The sequence below is a fragment of the Struthio camelus genome, chromosome 21, assembly GCF_040807025.1.
Source record: "Struthio camelus isolate bStrCam1 chromosome 21, bStrCam1.hap1, whole genome shotgun sequence".
Lineage (NCBI taxonomy): Eukaryota > Metazoa > Chordata > Aves > Struthioniformes > Struthionidae > Struthio > Struthio camelus.
Genome location: NC_090962.1, coordinates 1,432,016 through 1,457,724, shown reverse-complemented (window position 1 = coordinate 1,457,724; position 25,709 = coordinate 1,432,016). Strand labels below are relative to the sequence as shown.

The 25,709-nt window shown below is 39.5% G+C and overlaps 3 protein-coding genes across 6 annotated transcripts in view; 1 reads left to right on the top strand and 2 right to left on the bottom strand.

Moving 5' to 3' along the window:
* The window catches only part of MEGF6 (multiple EGF like domains 6), a 147,574-nt gene extending 146,490 nt beyond the window's left edge, over nt 1-1,084 (bottom strand). For both annotated transcript variants that reach the window (XM_009671624.2, XM_068915702.1), the window contains exon 1: nt 140-1,084. The gene's annotated coding sequence lies outside the window, so the exon portion shown is untranslated. The remainder of the gene's footprint in view (nt 1-139) is intronic.
* Nucleotides 1,085-1,416: 332 nt separating this feature from the next.
* TPRG1L (tumor protein p63 regulated 1 like) lies at nt 1,417-6,489 on the top strand. Its single transcript, XM_009671679.2, has 5 exons — nt 1,417-1,656; nt 1,778-1,869; nt 3,197-3,373; nt 4,022-4,175; nt 4,970-6,489. The coding sequence occupies exons 1-5, from the start codon at nt 1,441-1,443 to the stop codon at nt 5,162-5,164; spliced, it is 834 nt and encodes a 277-aa protein (XP_009669974.2). The 5' UTR covers nt 1,417-1,440; the 3' UTR covers nt 5,165-6,489.
* Nucleotides 5,192-25,676, bottom strand: WRAP73 (WD repeat containing, antisense to TP73). Of its 3 annotated transcripts, none has more exons than XM_068915743.1 (12): nt 25,467-25,676; nt 24,041-24,193; nt 23,358-23,474; nt 15,885-15,957; nt 14,336-14,439; nt 13,356-13,442; nt 12,346-12,480; nt 12,176-12,253; nt 10,751-10,853; nt 9,581-9,706; nt 8,626-8,817; nt 5,192-7,664 (listed from the first exon to the last, which is right to left on the bottom strand). In XM_068915743.1, exons 1-12 carry the CDS (start codon nt 25,533-25,535, stop codon nt 7,555-7,557), a joined length of 1,347 nt encoding a protein of 448 aa, XP_068771844.1. In that variant the 5' UTR covers nt 25,536-25,676; the 3' UTR covers nt 5,192-7,554. The 3 variants fall into 3 exon arrangements, with proteins under 3 accessions (XP_068771844.1, XP_009669920.1, XP_068771845.1); XM_009671625.2 differs by having other exon boundaries at nt 25,101-25,565; XM_068915744.1 differs by lacking the exon at nt 13,356-13,442 and having other exon boundaries at nt 7,138-7,664; nt 25,467-25,622.
* Between the last annotated feature and the right edge of the window lie 33 nt (nt 25,677-25,709).

The window sequence follows — 25,709 nt, the reverse complement described above, 5'->3', positions numbered from 1 at the left end:
CCCAGCCTCGGAAGGGGAAGTCAAAATGACTCCCCTCTGATCAGTATATCACCCTAGAAAAAACTCCACTCTAAGCACATTGCAACACCAGGGCACCCATCTCCCTGAGCACCAACTGCGCTGCCTGGCATGCACGTACCTTAAAGAGCATGAGGCAAGGGGAAGGAGTCCATTTCTAGGGCGCTGAGAAGGGTAAAAAGGAGCCTTTTCTCCACCACAAGCAGGTCTGGAGCAGTCAGAGCTTGGAGTGTGGCTCCCTCTCCAGGACACAGCTCAGCCCACGCCCTGACGGGGTGGACAGCCAAAGCTCCAGGGGGCAGCCTGAGCCCTAGCGGGGACAGAGAAAGGAAAAATTACTGCAGGGATTATTCCACTTCCAGCCATAGCTTCCAAACTCAGGTCTCAGGTGATAGGCCTGGCTACAATACAGAGAGGAGACAACTTACAAAGCAGCTGCAGGCTGCCTTTCCGGGGGGAGGGGGCAGTGACATTGGCCAGTTGCCCTATTCTGCGGCTCTGCCACAGCCATCCTCAGCGGCTTGTCCGGGAAGAGGAGGGGAAACTCTGGTGGGAAAAACCGCTTTAAACGTAGTGGTAGAAGTTACTGAATGCAAAGCCAAGTCTACGTTTCTTTTGTAAGTCAGGTTAAAGAAAGCAGTGAGGTTTTCTACTGAAACATGTTCACATAGGCAAGGGTTGCAGAGAGTACAGTGCAAATTCATGAAACACATGTAAAAGATGGATATCTGAAATCCAGTACTATGTGCAAAGTCCACTCAGTATGCTTTCAATTTTTTACTGTTTCCCAGCACATTTGCCTGCTAAGGATGTCATCCTCTGGCCCAAAGTAAAACAGCCCTGGAAAGTGGTCAAAGATACGATATGGTTTCATAAACAGTGCTGATAACGTCTGCAGTAAAGCCGGAGGCTACAGAAATGTTTTAAGAGCTTGCTATTTGTTCTCTAACGTTGTTTAGCCTTTAACGTTAAGCATGCCAAGGACGGCACAGGTTTTAGGGCTGCATTTAGACCTCTCTAGGCCTGGTGTGTCCGGTTTTCCCACCCGGAGTCCCTGGCGTGAATATATGTACAGGTTCTGTATTGGGGGGGGGGGGGGGTGCGTAGTCTTCACCCTCGGTTTCAGCACGGGTAGTGATCTGCGTTACTTGCTCAACAACAAGAACGAGCAAGCGACTGCTGCGGTACCCTAGGCAGCAGCACGGCACGGACGCTGCAGCCCCGAGCAGCCGCGCAGGCCAGGCCAGGCCAGCCGCGCTAAGCTGCGCCGCCGCCTCCCGACGCGAGCTCCGGCGCTCGCCGGCACGAGCAGCCGGCGCCGAGGTTTCCGGGCGAGCCGCCGCGCCCCGGGCCGGCTCCGCCCCGCGGCCCGCCCCGGAAGCCGCGCAGCGCAGCGCAGCCCGGCCCGGCCCGGCCGCCGCGATGCTGCAGCTCCGCGACTCGGTGGAGGGCGGCCCGGGCGGCAGCCCCGCGGCGGCGGCGGCGCTGCTGGTGCCGGCCGAGGCCGGGCCGCCCTTCGGGCTGCCCGCCGCCTGCGGCACCCCCGGCGACCTGCCGCCGCCGCGCCAGACGCTGCGGCCGCTCAGCGTGCGCAACCCGACCCGCGCCGGCCGCCTCAAGGAGTACTTCGTGTTCCGGGTAGGGCCCGGCGAGCAGCCGCCGCCGCCCTCCTCCCCGCGCCCCTGCCAGGGCCGCCGGCTCGCAGCGACAGCCCGCCGCACCCACTAACGCGCATAACCTCTTCCGTTTCCTGCTTTAGCCCGGAACGATAGAGCAAGCCGTTCACGAGATTCGCGTTGTCGTGATGCCGACCGAAGATGGAGAAGTGCAGAGCGTATGGCTGCTCACCGAGTAAGTAGCAGCGTGAACGGACGAGAGGGGCAGTGCTCTAGAGCAGTGATGTGCAGGGATTTGGCCCTGGCCGTCCCCGCGGAAGCTATTTCAGGACTGGTGTCTTCGCCTAAGTGCTCTTACATTAATGACAGGGACATATTAAGACTTTAAAATACTTTTGCCAACCACTTACCATGGCTGTAGAAATGCACAAAGAGGCCTAGGGTAGGCCAATCCCATGACTACTTGTGTCCTCTACCCACTCTATGATTTAGACAAATTGCCTCGTACAAAGCAGAATCCACTCTATTAAAACTACACAAAAGTCCTGCCTGTATACCAAGCTAGTGACTGTCTCAGGGATTGTAAGAATACTCCATTAGCTCTGTCTCACCAGTCAACCACATGAAAGCTGAAAGGATGTCTTACATAGCCAGACTAGGAGATGGAAGCAAAACACAAGCTGAATGTTCCTCCCTCCTTCTTATGAATCAAATTTGACAAGACTTGAAAGCTCAGGCACTCCTTAGAGCGAGGAGCTAACACAGCCAATTACAGCCCTTTCAAGGTGGCACAAGTCAAACTGGCAGGGACTAATGGAGAAAAAGTTTCAAATTTTGGTCTCAGCAGCTTTATCTTAGTGTTCCTGCTGAAACATTAGACAGTTACTAATTCTGGCAAAGACCATTAAATCAATAGCCATAAAAATAAGCTGTAGCAGATTTTGAAGGTGCTCTTTTGAAGTCTGAGCTCACTACAGTTAGAGTGAAAATAGGACCTACTCTAGACTAAATAGCGTTATAGCTGTGGTGGTTCAAGACTGGAGGATGGCAAAACATTTAGGGAAAGGTAACGCCTTTTAAAGTCTGAAAAAACAGACAAGCTTTTGAATGTGCAAACTAGTTATAGAAGACTTTCTCTCTCCCTTGAGCATGAACAAACGTGGTTGTTCTTAGTAAACACTTTAGTAAACACAGTATCAAGCTAACAGCACAGTATTAAACACTTACTGGAAGAGTTGTTGGAAAATGCCATCTGCTCCATTTAACACTGAGTAGCTGCAGCATTTGGTCTCAAACAACATGAGGTAGCTTTAGGGCTCTTACTTGAGATCTCAGACTTGTTCCAATGTTCTCAATATTTTTCTATTTTTGTATTTTTCTATGTTATGGCATTCAATCTCTTAGTAGACTGGCTGATTCAAAGCAAAGGCTGTAATGGAAAATATTGCGTTACTAAGACTTCAGTTTGTTCTCCTTAGTGGCTCTTCTATTTGACAAGCTATTAAATGATTCTAGACAGACAGGAAAACTGCTCAAACTCACAGCCTTTGTTATCTTACCAGAATTGATCACTGGAATAACGAGAAGGAGCGTCTAGTTCTTATCACAGATTGGTCCCTTCTGATCTGTAAATACGACTTCATTAGCCTGCAGTGCCAGCATGTGACAAGAATATCACTCAATGCAGTTGATACCATCTCTGTAGGGGAGTTTGAGTTCCCACCTAAATCTCTAAACAAGTAAGTTGACATAGTAGTACTGTAATAATACTGTTATTGTAAATAGTTTGAACTGTCAGCCTTTATCACTAAGCACTAGTCAAGCTTGAGAATTCTTTCTTGTGTTGATGTCCACTAGTTGACTTTGTAAATAATTATTAGAAAAAAATTAGAGAGTAGCTGCTGTCTTGGTGGGACACTTATTAGTTACATTAAAAGTGAGTCACTCAAGTACTTTCAGGATGAGATCAATAGATTTTAGAGCAGAAGTTCATCATCATTACATAATGCAGTAGGTGGCAATAGTACAGCAGCATTATTAGAAATGCTGTGTCTAAATATCAGGTCATGCTTAAGTGTAGGTTATCACAGACAATACTGCTTAGGCTCTGTCACCTAGATGTCTAATGAGCTTAACCTTTTTGCACTCAGCTTGTAAGAAAATATCTTAAAGTATTTTTGCATATTTCAGGGGCTGGATTTCAGTAACAGGTTTTCCAGATGTTGAATTACTCTTAACACCTTTTCTAGAGAAAAGCCTAATATTAAACTAAATTTTAACTTCCAGCTTTAGTTAGTGTTCATCATCTTCAGACGATACATGTCTAATAAAACTTGCTGCAAAGACTTAAGAGTCTTACCATATCAATTCTTTGTAATCTAATTCAGGCGAGAAGGTATTGGTATTCGAATTCAGTGGGACAAGCAAAGTCGTGCCTCCTTCATAAACAGATGGAATCCATGGTCCACAAATGTTCCATATGCCACATTCACTGAACATCCAATGGCAGATGCTGATGAGAAGATTGCATCCCTTTGCCTAGTAAGAAAATCACCTCTCCTATTCTAGATGGCTTTTAGCAATCAGAGGCTGGATACTACTTTGATTTGTCTGCTATATCTTTTCAAAATAATCAAGTGGAAGCAATTAAATCAAAAATATACAGAACTTGGAGTTGCAAGCTAAGTGTCCCCATCCTCCAAATTTTGACTCTGCAAAGCAGCACAACTAATGCTGCAAGTCAGTTTTTGCTGATTAATCATAACTGGTTTATACAAAAAGGAAGCTTAAACTTCCAAACATGCAAAAGTCCCATATAAAACTCCAAAGAAAATACATCTTGCTGCTATTCATACTTTTGTTTTGTTTACATGATGGGCAGATGCCTGACTTTTCATCTAGAACTGCAAGCTAATTAAACAAATAATCTATAGCTTCTAAATTTAAACCTTCACTTATTAAAAAAAAAAACACTGATTGCTTTCCTCTGGAGGTTTCTACTTGAAAATGGAATGTTACCAGTAATTTAGCTTCATTACATCAACTACAAAGGCAAGAGAATTGTGTGGCTAATAATAAGCAGTATTTGGTACTGATAAATCTTTATGCACCTAGCTCACATGTTTAGGTTTACATATAGACAGTGTCCACATATGAAAATAACAGCATCATAAGAGGTTAATGTCAATGTAAAATTTATTATAGAGTGCGAGCTCCAGAACAACTACAGCTTTAGTGTTAATCCTTTACACTTCAACATCAGAAGCTCTTTGCCTATGAAAGCACAACAATTAAAAGAAAGGAAAAAATAACACCACAGTGATCTTTTCTTTCAGCTAGAAAACTTTAAAACTCAACTAATTCAAGCTGTGAAGAAAGCCCATAAGGAGTCACCATTGCCAGGAAGAGCTAATGGCGTATTAGTGCTGGAGCGTCCTCTTCTGATTGAAACTTACCTGGGATTGATGTCCTTCATCAACAACGAAGCAAAACTTGGCTACTCCATGACAAGAGGCAGAATTGGATTTTAAAGTTTGTTGCTTTTAATGTTTTCAAAGCAAAGCAAAGCTATTTGAAATTAGTCTCCTGGAGAGAGTGGCAGAATACTCAATAATCAAAATGAAGTTATGGGAATAAAAGCAGTTGGCTGCAGAACCATCAGTTCACAGAAGTTATCTGTGATTATCATCATGAAGATTGCTAGAATGCACATCAGATTAATCTTAAGTGGACACAAGGTAGCATCGTTCTTGTACTTTGTATCTAGTTTTCAGTTTTTACTGGTTCATATGCAAGGCTAGTGAACAGTGGTATTTCCTCTTCCTTTCTAACTACATGCTCTTTGCCTGTTAACTAAGCGTGACTGTATCTGCTACAGACACTTCACACAAATATCCAAGATACAGTAGCATGTTCATGCCATATCACAGTTGTATCCCTATATATAGTGTCAAATCATGTGGTGTGTTTAGGATTGATTTGTACTGTTCAAAGAGGTATTAGTGGCTCAAGATTACAGTAATTTTAGTATTTTGATTATTTCCATATCAAGAAATTTTATGGTTGTCAGTCATTCTGTAGCAAAACACTGAGACAGCAAATTTGGTTAAAGCCGTACTGTTATGCCCTCTCAGAAACAGCATATTTGAACTATTACTTTATAAACTGAAGTATATGGCTGAACATAAGTTCATAACTATTTTTGTAATAGCCTCCCTCTCAAAAATCTAATTGAATCTAAGTTGCAAGTTTCTTGCATACAATTTCTTGCTGCAACCATAATAAAGACCTGTCTTGAAACAATAGCCAAAAGCCTCGTGAACACATTTGCCTTCAAAGTTATTTACACAAAACATTTTTTATAACTTAAATTCTACTTTAATTAGATTTATATTCTTAGCAATTTTTCTTAAATCTACTCTAGTGTGGGACAGCAGCAGAGCAGGACTTTCTAATGGAGACTGATAAAACTAAGCAGTATACATCAATCTTGATTTATATAATCTTGCACTTAACCTCATACAAATCCTGAGTACAGAATGAATTTCAGATGCAGCATAAGAAATACAATAATCTCGAGCAATTTTGGTTGGAGTAACAAGCTTTTTCACTGTGTATGACCATCTACGTGTCATTTTACCATAGCATCTCTCTGCTACTATAATGCTGAATAAAATTCTGTGCAGCCGTGGTATTTTTCTGAACTTAAATAAAGTAGATGTATGTTTCTGAAACTTATGTAAAATGGAAGTGATGATGGAATGAATGCAACAAACTGCATGGCCTTCTTGATGCATTTTCTAAGATATCTATTTAACTTTTGTTAATCTTGTAGTAAAGTTAAATTCCAACTTAACTATTGTTCTTTATTCTTCATTTTGTGGAGACTGAGGATCTCAAGTTAAGCAGCAAAAGAAAAAAATGCAATAGATTCCCAAGGAAGGGAGCCCATTAGTTGGCAAAGAACAGTGGCAGGCTATTCAGAAGAGAGGTAAAAGACAATCCAGTCATTTGTTCCATACTGAACTGTCCACTCCAATTTGACACTAAACAGTCATTGTTCGCTCTCAACACAGTGGGTTTACAAGCTCCCACTTCAGTTCCCTGTTGTATAGCATGCCATTCTAGAGTAAACAGATAATGATCCTTTTTGAACCGATTCTATGTAATAAATCTAAAGTAGTCTAGGCACTACTACCATTACTGGTTAACATCTTAGTCTGGAAAAGGAAAGTAATTATTACAAGTGACTTCATTTGCTTTCTAAACATAGGACTCATTTTGTTTTAGCAGTAATCAACTCACTAGAAAAAGTGTCTTATTGATGTATCTACTTCTGCTACAATATTTATTTCTAATAGACAGAGAATCTATTGCCCTGCTGGGGTAGATATAAGTTGCATATTGCTATGTGCAAATAACTCTTTCCTTGTTTTGGGATACATAATAGCTATGCAATCACGTCACCAACAGTATTGTGCAGTTGCAGTTAAACCAAGAAAACTGTAGTGAAAGACTTTTATTTTCTCTCAGAACTGGAATGGAGAAATGCAGGCTTATAGTTAGGGTCATGCAAGGTATATAATTATCAAAATATTCATTGGGAATTATCAAAATTAAATAATGTCTATATATTTATACACACAGCTACAATTTTAGAAAAGGAGTTTCATAGTTGAGAAAGTTCAAGAGAAAGTTCAGCTACATCAATATTGAAGTTTCCTTAAAATCCAGGCTTCATTCTCTACGCTTTAGTTGCAACATCAGTTCATTCAAATACAATCACAGTAGTTCACACAGTGGAGTTTGTGCTCCTTCAAATAAATAATTTATTAGTACAAAACAGTTTCAAACTGGACAATAGGGTCTGACCTTTTCTCACTTTCTCTCAAACTTACTTTATGTTTTTAAACATAAATAATTATTTTACCTCTTCTCTTTCTAAGTAACACACACAAAAATTATCCTTACTCAGAAGTGCCACAGAATCTCCACTAGAATGCCAGCAAAGAGAAAGGATCTGGAAGTCACCTGTAGAAACAGATCAGTTTGTCAACAAGTCGTCCATCATCTTATTCGAGCCATCTTTTCTTAGGGTAACGGTCAGATAGACTGCTAAAGATACCTGCTCTCCCTCCCCCAGGAGGCTTAACAGGGTGATTGATTGATTACACTGCTATACTAGACCTGGTTTGCTCTCTCAGTATTTCAATACATGTAGGCTGCTGCAGCACTCACTCTTTTCCCCATTCAGGTAGCAAAATCTGCAGTTACTTTGTGCTCCATGTACAATCACAACCGAGTTTGTGGCCACATCGTTTTAATGCAAACAAATGCCACAGGTGTCCAGTGGTGCAGAGCTGCATAACCTGACAATATAGGTGCTAGCTGTATAGAAAAGACAAACTTATAACTTCGTGATGTTTTTCTGCCTAATACACAGAAAGATGTTTATGTGGTCTAGCTAATGGCCTGATACAACTCATTGCAAAACACAGAACACTTTCCATCATGCAGGCCGAGTCAGAGTTCAGGTCCCTTGTGTTCTTAGGCCTATCTTTATACATTAGATTCAACATGTTCATTCCCCACTGACTAGTGCTTTGTTGCAGTTTGTTTGTTTTCAGAATACACAAACTCATTCTAGGCATTTTAAAGGCTTTATTTCAACACTTGCCATTCTGGACAGCTATTGTTTCTATGTAAATAAACTGATAAGAGTATAAGTCTTGAGAAAGACGTCACCATATCATATAATTAAGTACCAATAAACTATTTTTAACCTGTGTGCCCTGTTCTTGATATATTTTTGCCATGTTTACTATGTCTCACTGTGAATGCCTTTTCTGTAGATAGAAATACCTGTTTTTAAGAAGCTCCAAGTACATTTCGAACCTTTACACAACAACGCTTTAGCCAATTTATAAGTGGCAAATATTTTGTAAATGAAAAGCCAATAATGACTTGTAGAGGTTGTTGCAGGCAGCCTTACCTTCCACTGGAACCTGTACTGACACACATCCAGCTGGGGACCATAAGTACACTTTGCTATTTCCTGTACATACAGCAAGTCGAGGTTGTCGTGGATCCCATTGGAAAGACTGGATTGCACACAACTGCTCCAATACTACAAACAGTTTCAGCTTTTGAATGTCCCAGATCCAGACAGCATTAGGAATATTATCTACAGAAAAGGAAAGAGCAATCATGTGACTATCAGAAGGAAAAATGGAACATGCATATATCTTTCCTTAAGAAACAGATATTAAATGAGGCCTAGCAATACACACACCATGTACAACATGGTGTACATGTAAACCATGTACAACACAGGTTTAACATCACTGCGGTTTCACCTAAACAGCACCTTAAATTTTGCTTTGCAGAAACTGCAAGAAGAATAAAGAGTTTATCTTCCGGTCCTTCACTAGCTTTATGAAATTATTTACAATTATGTTGCTGTTAGTAGGTTTTGCCTCTGAGCCACAAGTTTTGTATCCTGCAGTAAACAGCTCTCAGCCTTGTCAAGAGGCAAAATTAAGTGTTAGTTCCGTAACTTTATTTGTGCTAAACAAAACCCATTATAGACTTTGATAAATTCTGCCTTTTAAGGAGATATTTGCTGTAAATAAAGGCAGAAAGATTTGTGTTCCATTTTCTAATTACACACACACACAGGAAATTAAAGCACATATTAAACAAAGCCAAGATTGAGAGTTAAAGCAATGATAAGCAGGTCACAGCTCAAAATTTATTATGATGCTAGAGGACATAGGCCGATTTCCTCTGTAGCTGAGGAAGTCTTTGCACAATGATGGGCCAATTTTGAATAGGACCATGAGTTTTCCCATAGTGCAAAATAACTCAATTGTCCTTGTTTATTGTATGAAAATAATACCATTTACATAATAGATTTCTCCTCTAATAAGAGTCCATTAGGAACTTACCATTTTTGGTTGCCAAGAAACAGTTATCTGGACTGAATGCCAGCATTCCAATCCCGATTTTGGGATTTGCCCTATCAGCAATTGGTTTGACATACTGTAAAGAAACTGGCACCTGGGAAATGTCATCTGGAATTTGAAATAGAAGTACTTTACTAAGCAAGCCTGGACGGACAAAATAATATTTACATTCCGAGCCTTAGAAGTCGGATCTCCAAAATGAGAGGGCAGTATTTTACTCTCTTGCAAGATACTGCAGTCAAAAAATTCTCAATAGTTCTAAGGCTTTGCATCTCTCTTTTTTTCCCCCCTCTCTCTTCAAACAGCTTACTATTCTTGCCCTTCTACACCAAAAAAACCTGGAAATCCAGGCAAGTCTGAGATTAAACTATAAACAGTAGTCAAATCACATTTTCACCATTTTTTAACTGGTGTTTCAGACACCAGTGCAAGGCAAAGGAGTCAAAGTTATAGCCCCCTAAGTAATGAGACACTTAAAGATAGAAAAAATATATATGTAAATCAAAAATTTTCTATGACCATTTCACTGTTTGAGTCTGTTATCCGAAGGTAAGTTTAAAGTATTGCTAGGACTACAGCCTCTTAGACAAATTGCTTTGTTAAATCCCTTTCTTCTTGCTCTGCTTTTTCACTTAACCTCATACCTAAGGCATTAATTACTATTTAAAAAAAAGACAGCAAGAGTGCCTTTTGACACCTTTTCATTTTTGTTATTGTAGGAATCACCACACACAGGTTCTTAACTGCTAAAATAAGATGAACTATCAATTATCTGCAATAGTTAAAGTAATTGTAAGGCACAAAGCAATATTGTATAGACTGAACAAAAGAGGAAAAAATTCACACAGCGTTAAGGCAATTTTTGCAAGGAACCCCAGCATTGAATATCCGCCTGCTATTTCTCCTCGGCCCAAGCAATTACAATTCTCTTCTATAGTATCTCCCTACTCTCTACTCTACCTTCAAAACACCATATAGACAGCACCCTATCTATTAGGACCCTTACTGTCCTTGGAAATATTTCAGATAATTCAGGAGACTTGAACATCCAGAGGATGTAATATCAAGAGACAGAGTTTGCCTGTAATGTTTGTTTACAGAAAGACTTCCCATGACAAACTCAAGTGTCTCATTTAGTAAACTTTGGCTTACATTTACTCTGTGTGCTGAAGAGAGAACTAGCCAATGCTCTCGGAGGGAAAGAAAGTCTCTCTGTTTCAACAGCTGGGGATTTCTCCACTTCTTTATACACAATCTACAAAGAAACAAGCGAGAGTTCTACAGAAGGGCTTAAGAGAATTGGGTATTACCAAGTTATCCACATCCCACTAGCTTATTTTCAAGTGTATTAGAATGCAATATCCCCTATTTCATCAAAGGAGGGAAGAGTTTCAGCAGGCAAATAATGAATCTGGAATTCTCAGTCATTCATTTGTAGTTTGCAACCGTGATCAGGAAAACACTTCTGTGATAAATAAAACCGGTCTATGAAGAATGAATCCAGCAGACTGCACCTCATTCATTATCCCCGAAAGTTAAATTTGGTAGTACAATAAATCTTTATTAGGTTAGGAACATGCACTTCATTTTTGTAACAATCTTTACTTGTATCCTATCATAAATAAAAAAAGTGCAACGTTGCAGGAGACAATAGTAAAGATATTTTAATACCGCACCTATAACTTAACTATTCCCAAACACAAAGCCCTGGAAAAAAGCATCAATGGAAATTCCAGTCTTTGTAATAAGGGATTAACAAAGCAATTCCCAGCTGTTTTCTACTACATATTTCACATCTAAGACCATGTTTCAGTAGGGAAACTTTTTGCTGATTTTCATTTTACAGATCCTACCTCTGCTTAAGAGGCATCAACACAGTCATGTTCATTTTGTAGATTTACAGTCTACATATGTAAATGCTTGCAGGATACCTGCAAAAACATAAGACTAGTCCTTCCTTTAGTTAATAGCATTGCATGCTATTGCAAGTGTTTTTTTTTTTCTTTTAAAACCTTGAAGGATGCAAGTAATTTATGCTTTTTTGAAGCAAAAGCTACAGCTCTCTGCCTACCGCCAACTATCTAGAGACTATATACATACGCAAGAATAAAAATAAGTGATGGCAGATGTTTACAAGAAATCCTCTTTAGGCAATCTGAATGAGCTTGTAATTACAAAATCTAAGTGCAATCACAATCGGTTCAAATGCTGTTTAATGTTGTCAGTTGCATAAAACAGACACACCTATCCCCTGCTAAGTTTCCCAGCTTGGGAGCTATAATGCAATCAACCACCTACATCAAAATATGTTGGTGTATGACAGAAGACCTCTGAGAATCCATTAGTGGATGAGAGAGAAGATCAGACATGCGTATTCCATGAAACTTGAAAGGATTTCTCTATTTTTCTTGTAACTGGAAATTTTCATGCAATTCCTCAAGCACTATTTACAGATCAGCAGGAAAAAAAAAAAGGTAAAGTCTCCAGAATGGAATGGAATTACCAGTATCTTTCAGACAAACAGCAGCACTAGCAAAGTGTTGCTAACGATTCAGTGGATTTTGGACCTATACTTACAGTCTTTGGATTAGTAATGGTTGCTGGATGCTCAAACTCTGTGATCTTCTTCCAAGTTACATGGTTCAAGATACGCACCTAATTCAAAGAAAGCGTTGCAGAAGAGAACTGTTATGACAAAGTTTTGCAAATGACTTAAATACACTTAATTTCTCTTTTCTGTTTCTTACCTTTTCATCATAGCTGCCAATTGCCAAAAATTGACTGCTGGGACTCCAGGCAATTGATTTTATGCCTAGCGACCATTCATAAGCCTGATATGTGGACAGCAGTCGGCCATCAAGGGAATACAGCAGTATTTTATACTGAAATATAAATTGATTAATTCTCAAGACTAACAATATCATTAAAAGCCACAGACAGGCAGAAGCATTCCTGCCAAATCCTCACAGCTTAAAATGTAGTAAGTTAAATACAGAAACCATGGTCTCTGTTTCTATCTGTGAAATGAGTCAAGAGGTTCCAGGGCACCTCTTTGGTTCTTCTGGCACTCTAGGAACATGTCACTCTGACCCTACAAACATAAATGCCCCACTGGGTCAGACCAATGGCCCACCTAGCCCGACAGTCTCTTCAACAATGTCAGTAGCAGATGCCATTAAGGGAGACCCTCATACTCCTTCAGCATCAGCAGTCATATGATGAAGGATGCCAGAGGCACATCCCTGCTCCTTCCCAGTGGTATTTGTTTTGACCATGTTGCCCATATCCGTAAACTCATATCTCCTCTTCTGCATCTAGAGCTTAGTATATTCAGAGCAGTAAGGATAGCAATTTATGTATTCCTTGCTAACTTTCTGGATGAGTACTTTTAATTAACTGTAAAGTCACCATGCAATGTAAATTAATACTGTAGAAAAGTCTAACAGAAAAATTCATTCATTATCTTAATAGTTGCTTACACAATGTTTAAAGTCAAAACTAAAAATATATTTTAGTTATATTAGAAAGAATGCTAATAGTCTGTTATCATTAAAAAGATTTACATAACAGTTTCACATGCACATGAAAGGACATCCATTGCCAACACAAGTATTATATTTTAAAGGATTTCTTAGAGTTGCAGCATTTGTTGTTTGTTAAAAGATATTACAATGTAAGGTTTCTTTAGTTACTGCTTTACACATAGTAGTTACAAAAGACAACTTGAACTTCAAGGAAAATCTGCTTTTTGTCATACCTCCAGACACGTATCCCACACTGCCAGAACACAGCCATTAGGAGCCCATTCAATCCCAAACAGATCCTGTGTCTCAGTGTCAAAATGCTGCCCCCCACAAAAAAAGACATAAAACTATTTACAACATTATACCAAGAGATACTGTTGCATCTGACTTAAAGTGATAAAATTGAGGATTTTGTTTTGAAGTCCCATCATAAATGTAACAGAGCCTTTTTTACTAGTGTAGAAATAGATTTTTTTTTTTAAACAATATACTATATTCACTACCACTTTGGTTTCCCTTTCCAAAAAAATCAAGAAGTTGGTATGTTTTTAAATGAACAGCATTTTATAAAAAAAAAACCACAATATTTACACTGAATTAGTTAAGAAATCTATCTAGCCTAAATCCTTTTCTCAGAAAGACTGAGACAGGATCATTATGGAAGAGCTCAAGAACATGGCAAGCTTTTGGTATTATTTCCCAAATTACTCTATCACTCTCCAACGAAACTCAGAATTCCTGAATCAGAGGTGATGCTATGTACAGACGAGTACTTAATGGGTTTAACTTCCACAGATTCATCCAGTTCTTTAAAACATGCATTCTGCATAGCCCATTTTCACTTTTAAGTAGAAAATGAGAGGATTTACACTATACATTTCAAATTATTGCTTTGTCAAATGGTCAATACTTTCACAATTATTACTGCAGAATAGCTTATTGTAAGTAAGCTCACACAAGAATTCGGAGGTGAAATTATTGCATTCCATCAGGAGTTCTTTACACACATATATGGCTTCCTGAACAGAATTCCTCTGCCACAAAAGTATGCCTGCAGGCCAGTGAAGGAGCCAGATACTGGCAAATAAATACTAACAAATACTCCACTGATAAATCTAAAACCAGACTAGCAAAGTGACTGTGTATTTAAAGGAGCACGCAGGGTATACTTGTAGTCTATGCAGATGCAATGGAAAATAAGGACATATCTTACTCTCAGTAGCTGCCAGTCACTGCATACAAAGAGGCTAATGAAGTCTTTGCAGTCACGTCTTTCCGCTAAGGCCATATAGCGGCCATCCTTAGTGAAAGCTATTCCTGGCAATGAGATAGAAAGTTAATGAAAAAAACAATAATAAGAGAAAGCAAAGCAGTTGCTCCTAATTCAAAGAGGAACTAAAAGGAAAGGAAACATTAGCTTCACAGAAAATTTGATCACAGGTCAATGCTTTTTTTTTAAGCCACTTTGCTTTGTTATCTTGGCAATTCTTAAAACTTTCAGTATACTATTTCTAAAGGCTGCAGCTTCACAGCTATTGTAGAACTTCAGCACGCTTCTGTAAAACCACCTGTTTGATTACTGACAGACAGTCATTATATAAAATCCACAGTCAGATTTAAAATATGCAGTTTGTCTAACTGTATGAATTAGTTATTACAACCATTGGCATTCCATCAGCTTCCAGGCATAGGTCCCTATTCACTCCCTTATTGTACATGGAATATAGAATTATCTTTGTGATACATGGGACATAGTTATGCATGAACAGCAGGAAAAGTAACTGCTAACCACAGTTACATGGTTACCAGTTCTGACATGAGCTTCCTTTTCAAACCTTTTAATATTTAAAATAATGATAAAAATTTTGGATTAGTGCTTTTCCTCAGAAACATATCCAGCTAAACCTCTAAGTGCCACAATTGTTAATTTAATGTCTTAAAGCACCCAGAGACGCAACAAAAATCACTGCCGCAAAGAAATAACTATCTAAAGTTTTAGGCAGAAATTTTACGCACCATTTTATGCAGAAGACTGACCTTCGATGAGTATCTAACTAAACCATTTCCCAGTGTCACTTCAGTGATTACACACACAACACACCCAAAACAAACAAAAAACCTACACCCCCACACACCAAACCAAAAACAAACACCCTCCCATAATCTTATCTCAAACTTTTTGGTTTCCCACACAATTTCTTTTAACTTTGAACCTGTAAAAGAACCTTTCACCTTCTCCCTCCTTCTACATGAATTTCTCAGAGGCCCTTATTCTCTGCACAAGAACTATCTGCAACCCTTTCAACAGTCTACCCAATCCATGTGAAAGTCTGTGTGGGGAAGAAAAAGTATGGGGAAGAAAAAGTATAGGGAAGAAAAAGTATATTAACGTTTCTCCTTGGGTTTACTTTGACATAACATATTCTCCGGCTGTTCTAGTTACCTAAAATCTAGTTGATTGCCATAAAGCCTGGCAATTTGCTTTCCAAGAACATTCTTTTACCTGACATTCCAAGAACAGGTATGTAGACCAGATGTAACCTTCCTCCATGCACAGCGAGGATGACAACTGCAGATCAGATCTCAGTGTAGCACTTGCAGTAGGTGGCACACTGGTACTGATCTCAAACATGCATCCCTGAGGATGAGCTAACCCCTCAGCTGGGAGGTACAAGACCATATTCTGATCAGAATAGTGCTTCATCACTATATGTTTCGTTTTCCTTTTTTGCCATGTTAAAAATACCATTCCTTGTACTTACCCTGCTGACAAGCTTTGGGATACTTGATATAAGATACAGATTTTGTACACAAGGACCACACGGTTATCCGCAGCTGTTGCAAAGAGATAGAGAGAGAGAGAGAAGGAAGCATTTGATCTTTTTTAATCTACAAAAATGAGAAGTAAATAAAAATCCAAACAACTTAATTCAACAATGCAAAGTAGGTCAATATATGTTCTGTGCTTTAAGCCTTGCAGCTATTCTACAGAGCGCTGAATCCTAAAAAAATAACTTTGAGGAATTATCACACCTTCTCTTCCCTTTAGTTTGGGATGCTTCTTACTCCAAATTAATATTATAGGCACATCACATACTCTGGAGAAGTATGAGATGCAGAACATCAATACACACAACAACACTTTGTTAATTTACATTAAAGTCACTGACATTAGCATAAATCCAGCTACAGAATTGACAGTGTATGATACACATTTTTCAGTTGGATAAACAGTTTTGTCATAGAATCTGGAAAAAAGATGAGAAATATATCTTGCATTTATGAAGAGATTAGAAGTTATGACAACTTAAGAACATTGTAGCTCTTGGGACACAGCTACTAAGTATGAACACTTAAAATCATACTCAGCTTTGACAGCTAATTTGCATTTCTCTTCCCTCCTCAATCACCCGCAGGAAGGCAACATTATATAATTATTAGAAGAACTAGAAAAGTTCAAATACAGTATGCAAAACAAGGCATTAAATATCATATTTGGGATATTTGGGGAGGCTCATGCATCCATATGATACAAAAACTGCAAAGACGGCAGTCAGCTGCAAAACAAACCTCTCCACAGCTCTTCAAGGTCACAGCCTGCATTCTGGAAGCTCTGTGTTGCCATCTGCAGATTATTCAATTAAAAACAAATACTTACTCTCCCTTAGCAACAGCAGCCACATGAGACACATGGGCATTAATCAATATGTCATGTGAACTTTCGCATTTATGTCTGAAGTGAGGAATGTTTCCAGTTTAATTTTTTCCCTAGTTTTTTCCCATATTTTATGGCACCAAAAGAGAAGGTAAGAGACTCTATTGCAAGAATAGTCTTACCTGTCTTCTAAAGAACCATGGTCACAAAATTATCTTTCCTAAAACTACTGAACAACAATGCTAGTTCTCATTTAATATATAAGCAGAATCCCAGCACCATCTAACATGACATCATCATACAACAACCCTGAAGGAAGGTATGCTCTTCCTGCACAAATTGCAGGCTGATCACAAGCAGTGTTGGGAAGAAGTATCTGCTGTACTTGCTTTGCGTTTGTCCTCCATATACATTTTCCTTCTCTGAAGTATTTGGTGCTATTCAACCCTGGGACTCCAGTGTAGCATCCTATGTATTTTTTCCCCATCTAGGGACTTTATACACTGCAACAGAACTTGGCAAGTTTTTCTTCTTTTTTTTTTCCTTTCTCCTTTTTTTCCTTTTTTCCTCCCCTGCCCCCTTCCTTTACCTCCCTATTACTGAAACTAACATTTTGGCTGGAAAGCATTGACTAAATTGATCACGTTCCAACCCAACCACAGAATCCTAATAAATGCTGCCCCCGTCCAGAGATACATGGAACCCCAAAGCAAAAAGAACTGCATTTACTGTTTTTCCTAACACTTTTGCCTAAACAGAAGCTTGTGAAAGGAGATTTGAAGTAGCACAAAACTTTCTTTTTCAACTAACAGGAAAGAGTACAACCAGATTGGATTCCAATTGTCTTCTGTGCAAAGTTTAAAACAAGGCACTATTGGAAGAACATATAACAGCTTTTGTTCCCTTCCTTTATTTAACAGGTATGAAATTACTACTAGACATCTGGAGAACTATCTTTAAGTTTTTAACAGGCCCTAGAGGAATCCACTGAATGAACAACATTAATCAAGGTTTATCACTCCAACTGCTCACTTCCGGACATACAAAAATACAGCATTGTTAGTCTGCTCTTCATGCAATATTTACTTTAAAAATACCAGCACAATGCCTACTCACATTCTTCTCCAACAACTGCAATAGTGACATGCTGCTTGTTCCTATTAATTGCAGCGTTAAATGTACTTACTGCTGTTCCTGCCTTGATCAAACCATGCAGTGCACCCAGCACACATTCTACAGCCACTTAATACAAGCTTAGCAGCTGCAAGCTTTGAATGCTGAGATCCGGGTCATATTTTTCCCAACAAAGGCATTCAAGTTTACAGTGGTGTTACTACTTGGCCTCACAATCAACTCACCTGGTCTGCTGTGTGTCAAATACACTTCTATCCTGTGCCACACAGACCATCTCACATGCTCAAAACAAGGCAAAACCTTAAATGAAGCCCAAGTACTTGGGAAAAGGGAAATCTCTATAGGTGGGAAGCAGCACATCATGTGCAGAGTTCCTACTGCAACCACTGCCTTGTCTGAGATTCCAGCTCAGAAGAGAAAAGGCAAGTACACCTTTGCTGTAAAAGCTATTTCTACTGCCATCACTGTTTGGTCCTTGGACACGTTCCTCTTGTTCACTATTCACACAGAACCTTCTCTAAAATGGTCAAGTACAACTCCCCAGAAAAGACATTAATGATGGTTTCCCTCTTCATTCTTGTCACATTGCATTTAACTGCTAAACATTTGCTTACTTCAGAGACACTGAAACTTTCAGTAACATTAAACATTATTATTGGAATAGTATTGTATCACTCCCTGTCTCCTTAACATATCCTTTCTAGCACATAAGGCATAAATTGCAATACAGGGTAAAGACTACAGCTAAACAATACAACCCCTCCTAAACATCCATGGGATATTTACACCTAATGTACTCAAATACAAAAGTACACTGTTAAAAACAAAGACTTATTATACTGGATACATACAAAGCACTTGATCTTCAAAATTCTAAATTAGTCAAGATTTGACTGATCTAAATCAGTCACAACATATCCGCAACAACTAAGATCCTCTATTTAACTTAGATAACTCCCCTGTGAAAAAGCTGCAAACTAGTAAAAAGTGTACACAACTGCAAGTCAGAGAGCACGTACAAGCTCTCTCATTTCATTGCAACCTCTTCTCCAAGTCACATAAAACACAACTTGAAAGTTTTGGCCTAATATTAGAAACATGTAAACCATTTTGATTTCCCCAAATTCGAATTCTTTTCGGTTGCTCGCTTTGTGTACAGTCAAAAACATTTCCTAAATTGGAAAAATTACACTGTATGCTTAACCTGTGGACTTCAAAGCCATTCTACACATATTAACAATATGCTTACAATTAAATGTGACAGACAGGGAGAACCTTCAAATTCCCAGCTGGAACTGCAACATTATTTCACATGCTGGCCCAAGATGACAGAGTAAACTAGATCAAGGATTCTTCCATGGCTAGCAGTGATTGAAAGACAGACATATAAAATGCATGGAGGATGAAAAAAGGAAGTCAAACACATTGTAAAGACTTAAAGAAACTATGTTGCTCTTGTTTGATTTTCTCAGAGGGTTTGTGGGGAAGGACCAATTGCTTTTAAAGCAGAAGAAAAGATTGTACTCAATTAAATCAGGGGCAGGCACTTTGCTGATCATTTTAAGAAGTACTTTCTCTTTAGTGTAGATGACTAGATTAAGTGGAGTTGTCAAACTCAAATCCAGATGATAATGGTGTCTGAAAAGCTTTCAGCTGTTGTTTTGCAGTGGAAAGACAAACCAAAAGCAGAAACATTTTTAAAATAGCCTAAAAACAGCTGAGAAATAAAAAGTATTTAGATGGTAATGTGATAAACAGTCTCCCATGCTGGGTTCAGGACTACATCCCAATTTTGACAGCTATAGGCAGGTGTAAGACTGGTGATTTTCACCAGATAAAAACACACTTTTAAACAACCTTGCATCTCAAATGACTGTCAACTTTTGTCCCAGACTTGACTGGGTCACAAGTCCTCCTTACATAGCAGCGTCTGTCAGCACTGGATTTCGGAAGATTATTCAGAGCACATTCCTCGACAGAAAGTATTTTTCAGCCAATGTAGCCATTTACAGTTACTAAGGATTAGCTCCAATATACACAGGAACACACACTTTTTTTTTTTTTTTAAAGCTGCTGCTGCTATAATTTGAAAGAAGCTCATCAATGCTTCAATTCCTAAAGCGGAACTAGAAAAAGTATAATGTATATAGTTCATAAATATGGTTTCTAAAAGAAATACTACAGGAACAACGTTAATGTTTTTCAAATTATTTATCACCAAACATCAAAGCCATGAGGAATCAGAAGTTCCATTCACTTCTCCTGTATTTTATACCTGCAGTTCTTGTTCAAGCTCTACATACATCTCTGAATCCATACAGTGAATGATGGCACTGTAAGATAGCTAGCTCAACATCTTTCATAGGAAAAATTGATAATATGGACTCTTCTAGCAATCTGTTGTTGTGTTAGGTATGTTGCTATACAGCAGGAGTATAGAACTGTCTTGCAAATATAGAGTGGATTTCAACAGGAGAAGCCCTCACAACAAATTAAGTAGCAGACATACCTACGGAACAACAAACTGGTTTACAGTGTAATACATAAATCAATACAAATAACATATTCCAGCTTTTTCAGATTCCAGATAGATTTTGCAAAGCAGGCTGCCAGAAAGTGTTTTTCTAATTATTTAGATTTGCTCTTGATTAAATGAGGAAAAAAAGTACCTCCAGAACACAATTTTTCAAAACTGCTCTCCATTACAGAATTGTATGCTATCTTGCTATAAATAAGGTGATTGGGGGGGGGGGGGGGAAGAGGAACCACGTTGCAACTATGCTGACCACTTCTCATGTGAAGCTCTAAGATATAAGCTGACAATTTAAAAAAACCCTACCTCCCAAGCTTTAAAGTAGCTTTGAATGTATACAGCTACCTGTTACAACTACTTTTTGCCTGGCCAAACCCAGCAAGCCTGTACCTCACCTTGCAGTTTGGCAGACCGGACAGCAGCACTGACAGTTCCAAATCAAAAGAAATCCTCTAACCCAGAATAACAAAGGTGCCAGTTTAAGGGACAAGCCTACAACTTTTCTACATCAAGAGGATTGCACCCCAGATGTTTACAGAAGGTTCCCTTAAAACATAACACTTAGGCTAAGATATAGCACAAAGATGCTTTCAAAATGTTTATACAAGTAAGTTGGTACTTAAGTTAGGGATTTACACACACACATGCATGTATATATAAAAATATTTAAAGGAAGTAAAGCACAGTGAATTCCTCTGCATCTGCCATTAATTGATAATTGTGGAAAACAATCCACTATTGAGGGAAGGGATAGCACTTCTCTGAATACTTCCTCTGATAAGACTGTACTATTTAGTTGCCCTGCGTATCATGCCGTCTATTGCAGTAATTAAGGATCTAGATAACTATCTGGACTTTTCTATGTTACTGTACGTTGTGTAATAATCCTGGAAGTCAAAAAACTACACATTATTATCTTTATTGCAAATGAGTCTGTAATCATTCAAATGCATACAGAGCATTGCTGCCAGTCTTAAAAGATAATAGGTCAAAATGGATGTCGAGAACATGTGCCAGAATCCTCATGCCCTCATCTTGAGTTAGAAACTGCACACCAGTCACATCAAAAAAGAAAAAAAACACACTACAACGCTGACCACAAAAACAACTTGACTGAAAGCAGATGAAAAACTAAAACTTCATATGTGGCAGTAACCAGTACAGATTGCTAGAAATAAAGTAGCATAACCATATCCTTTTAAAAGTTGCTAGGAACAGTAAGAAAGTTATTTGTGAGCCTACAGTGGAGCTCACATGTTGACCTGAAGAATTACAAGTATGAGTAATTAGTTGGTGCTGTTTGAAAATGTCAGACTACCAAAGCCAAACTGAATTGGTTGACATGGAACCTTTAAATCCTTCAAGCAATCCCTGAACTTGATAATGTACATAATACACCAATATTAAGTATCCTGACAGTTTCTGTCTCAAGCACTACTCATGTCTGCCCCACCAGACTATGGATTTAGCATACTAGAGAGTAAACACAACTCAGACATCGGCATAACCCAGGCAGCTGTCTGACACAAGCTAATTTAGCAACCTGTTTACAGCTGGAAAGAAAACTTATCCTGACACAGATGCCAGCTTGGCAAAGGCTTAATGAAATCCTCTAAGGTCAAATCAAGTTCTGTTGGGAGGTAATAAATACTTGCTAGTCCACCCCCACATGCACATGCCATAAGAAACTCACTTGCAGCACATAGCACCAGCCTTCAGTTTGAGTTACTCAGACTACGACACTTCTGCCCAGTAGCAGACATGCTTTCACTCACTTCAGGTTCTGCACCAGATTTTTTTTTTTTTTTAATTATTTTATTTGCCATATCAAGGTAAATCACTCCTAGGAAAACTCAGGCCTAAATTTATCACTTGCAACTCATGCTCTAATAGAAGGAATGTGCATGCATAGTCTGCGAGACTACTTTATAGCCAGAAAAATCTATACCCTAGCCAGCATTAAAAATCTTTGACAGCACTAAATATCCTTGCCAGACAATTCCACCATGCTTGCATCACGAAATAAACTTCAGCTGTAAGCAAGTTTCCTCAGACTCCCATTTGCACTACCAACTCCGGCCTGCATACACAAAGTCCCCCATCCTATATTCCATTGCCTGAGATTAAAAAAAAGGAAAATTTTGAAGCTTAACGTTTGAAATCAGTGTTAGTGAGGGATATAATGCAATAACCTGGCATCTGAAATTCTCTACAGTTTTGAACACACTAGATACAGCAAAGAGAAAAGTTTCTTATATGTTCGTAGCTATTTTTGACCGTTCCTCATTGTAATGAGCTGCATCAGTCAGTTATAATCCAAAAACTACAAAATTGGACATTCAGACTTTCACATGCCTTCCAGCAAGCCCACAGCATCCAACGTACACATCAAACTCTGATCTGGATTCCAGAATATGGTTCTTAACCAACAGCCATTTACATGTGTTTAATTTTAATCCTGCAAGTAGTTCTAGCAACATCAGTCTAAGTACTGTGTGTGAAATTAAGCACTTCTGAAAATATTTCCAGGTCCTGGATAGGTCAATAAATCTAACACTATACCTTTTAATTCAATAGGCCTTCTTAATTTTTCTTTCCCTGAGCTACCAACACATTTGATAACTGGCATTCATTACAGTAGTTTTAGTAATCCCTAAACTTCTCTCAAACAGACATTCTTACCTTTAAAGCTAGGGGCCCCTTTTCTATCTCTTCATCAAAAGCAAGAGAACAAAACACTAACAAAATAACTAATGTCTAAACTGGAATTAAATTACATCTGTGGACTTAGGGAAACTACATCTGTGTTTCTTTACCACCACTACAGCTTTAAGAGCTTTAAGTTATTTTAGGAGGCAAAGGGCAGACAGTAACATCTGATACTGTCGAGAGTAATCATGACTTCACACTTACATGAAATTCAGTTGTATTGAGAATGTGACGACCATCCGGACTCCAGCATGAAGCCACCAATCCTGCTGATCCCTCGTCAATCTTACAGTGCCAGTCTGGCTGCTCTAAGGACCAGACCTAGGTAAGAGTGGAAGTCAGTCAGACAGTGCACCATACGAACAGTTCATCAAAACCTCTTCTTACAAGAATACGCCACAGCTGAGAAAGAAAGTTCCTGCATCGCATGCTACAGAGGTCAGGAAACCTCTGAAAGCCTGTGGCCATGAAGGACTGGCGCTGGATCCCACTACAAAAGTAAGCCACACATCTCTCTGTTAACATAAATTGTAAAATAAATTTTCTTCTGTGCCAAATAATATGAATATTCAACACTTTTTAAGAAAAGCATACTTTAGTCCATTCAGCAAGCCTGCATGAATTTATTTCTTTCCGAAATAAGAAATTCCTAAGGTGCTCTCCAGCTTTGTTTTAAATACTTTTCCTAAATATTTTTATTCTAAATCTATTTGTTTTCAAACTAACATTTCTGTCATGGTTTCAAAAATAATGGCATGCTGGGTTATTCTCAAAGTGACAGCTACTTTAGCAAAAACATTGAAGTAATGCTTGCCATTAAGGAGCTCTCACTCGCATCACATGTGAATCCCAGAGAGCAAATATATTCTATTCTGTATTTGCCTTACCTGAACAATCCCTCGCTTGTACATGGCACATAATATAAAGAGAGAATCGGATGACCATTCTATATATTGAATCTGATCCAGGCAAGTGTACAGCTGAAGAATCTGGAGGGTGTTCACATCTCGAATGACCAAACGGTACTGCACGCATGAAGCCTGACCAAAATTAAAAACAAAGCTGAGTTCGTGCATCAATACTGGATATAAGACAATCGTGATTTTTACTGTATCATGACAACCTGCCGTGCTGTTGTAGAGTTGAAACGTTTTAAAAGCAATTAGGATTTTTGCTTTTAGAAAGATTTGGCATAAGCTTTGTTCTAGTGCAAACCACAGGAAGAATAAGCAAGCCAGGAGCGGGGCCTACATTCATTACAAAAATATCCTAATTCATTCTGTAATTGCTTGTTAAGTATAATTAAATCTACTTTAAAAAAAGCCTTCATCCCATAACTATTTAGTTAACCTTTATTAGGTCTCAAATATTAAGACCTATTCTGACTAAAAGTTTCTAACAACTAAGTTATCCTACATATACAGTTAAGTTTTCACAGGATTAATATCACTATTAGTGTTTCAATGTATTGGGATTCTTTTATTCACACAAACAGTGTGCAGTGGAAAGTTTGGTTGACTCAGCCATAACACTGATCAACATAAATTAAGAATCATCAGTGCTGGCAAGGTGATGAGTTTTGAACTACTACAGGCTAAGTTTGTGTCCCACTGCAGTCATTTGAAAGAAGCCTAACCCTGGAAAATTATATTTCAGGGCACACATACATCAGTCCAAAAAAGAAGCTTTATGTTCCAGTATAACTCACTAGCCACACAGGACTAAACGGTCTTCAAGCAAGAACTTTACCATTGGGTGTCACTATAACTCTCACGATGGCATTTTCCTCACAAGTTGCTAGAGGAAAATACAAGTTACAGCCCATAAATTCTCTAGAATTTTTCATTAAATTTAGTTTACTGTGACTTTAGTAAACTTTTAAGTTATCGCCTGCAACAGAAAAAAAACCCAAAAATCCATCTGAGTCCAGTTCAGTGCTAAACTCACTGGTCTGTGCGGCTTTTCCTTGTTTCTTCATAAAGAGAAACTCCTGTGAAGCGCTAGCACTTGCTGATCGCGAACAGCTTTCGTTCGTGCGTTTTTTTTGGCGAACCTGCTGCTAGACGTTCAACTAATCCTCACAAAGTAGGAGAGAGACGCCCCCGCCTGAGCGGCTACCGCCCTTCCCGTCGGCTTCTTCAGCCCAGCTCGGGCCGGCGGTGCCGCGGCAGCCTTTCATCTCGCGGCCGCAGCCGAGCCTGCCTCAGGGAGCGGCGACGCCGCAGCCGAGCGCCCGCCGGCAGCACCGCCGCTCCCGCCGCGGAGGCCGCAGGCGGCGGCCGAGCCCGCCCAGGCACCGCCGCCCCGACTCACCAGGCGCTTCCCGTCGGGGGAGAACTTCCCGAGCAGGCCGGAGAGCTTGAACAGCTCCGAGAAGTTCATGGCGGGCTGCGGCCGCCGGCCTGAGGGGCCCCAGCGCGGCCTGCGCGGGAGGGAGGCGGCGCCGGGCCGTTAGGGGCGGGGCGCGGCGCCCGATTCAAACCCGCCCGCTCCGCCCGCCGCGCCCTAACCGCCGCCCGGGCCGGAAGCCGGAGGGAAGGGGCGGGAGCAGGCGCA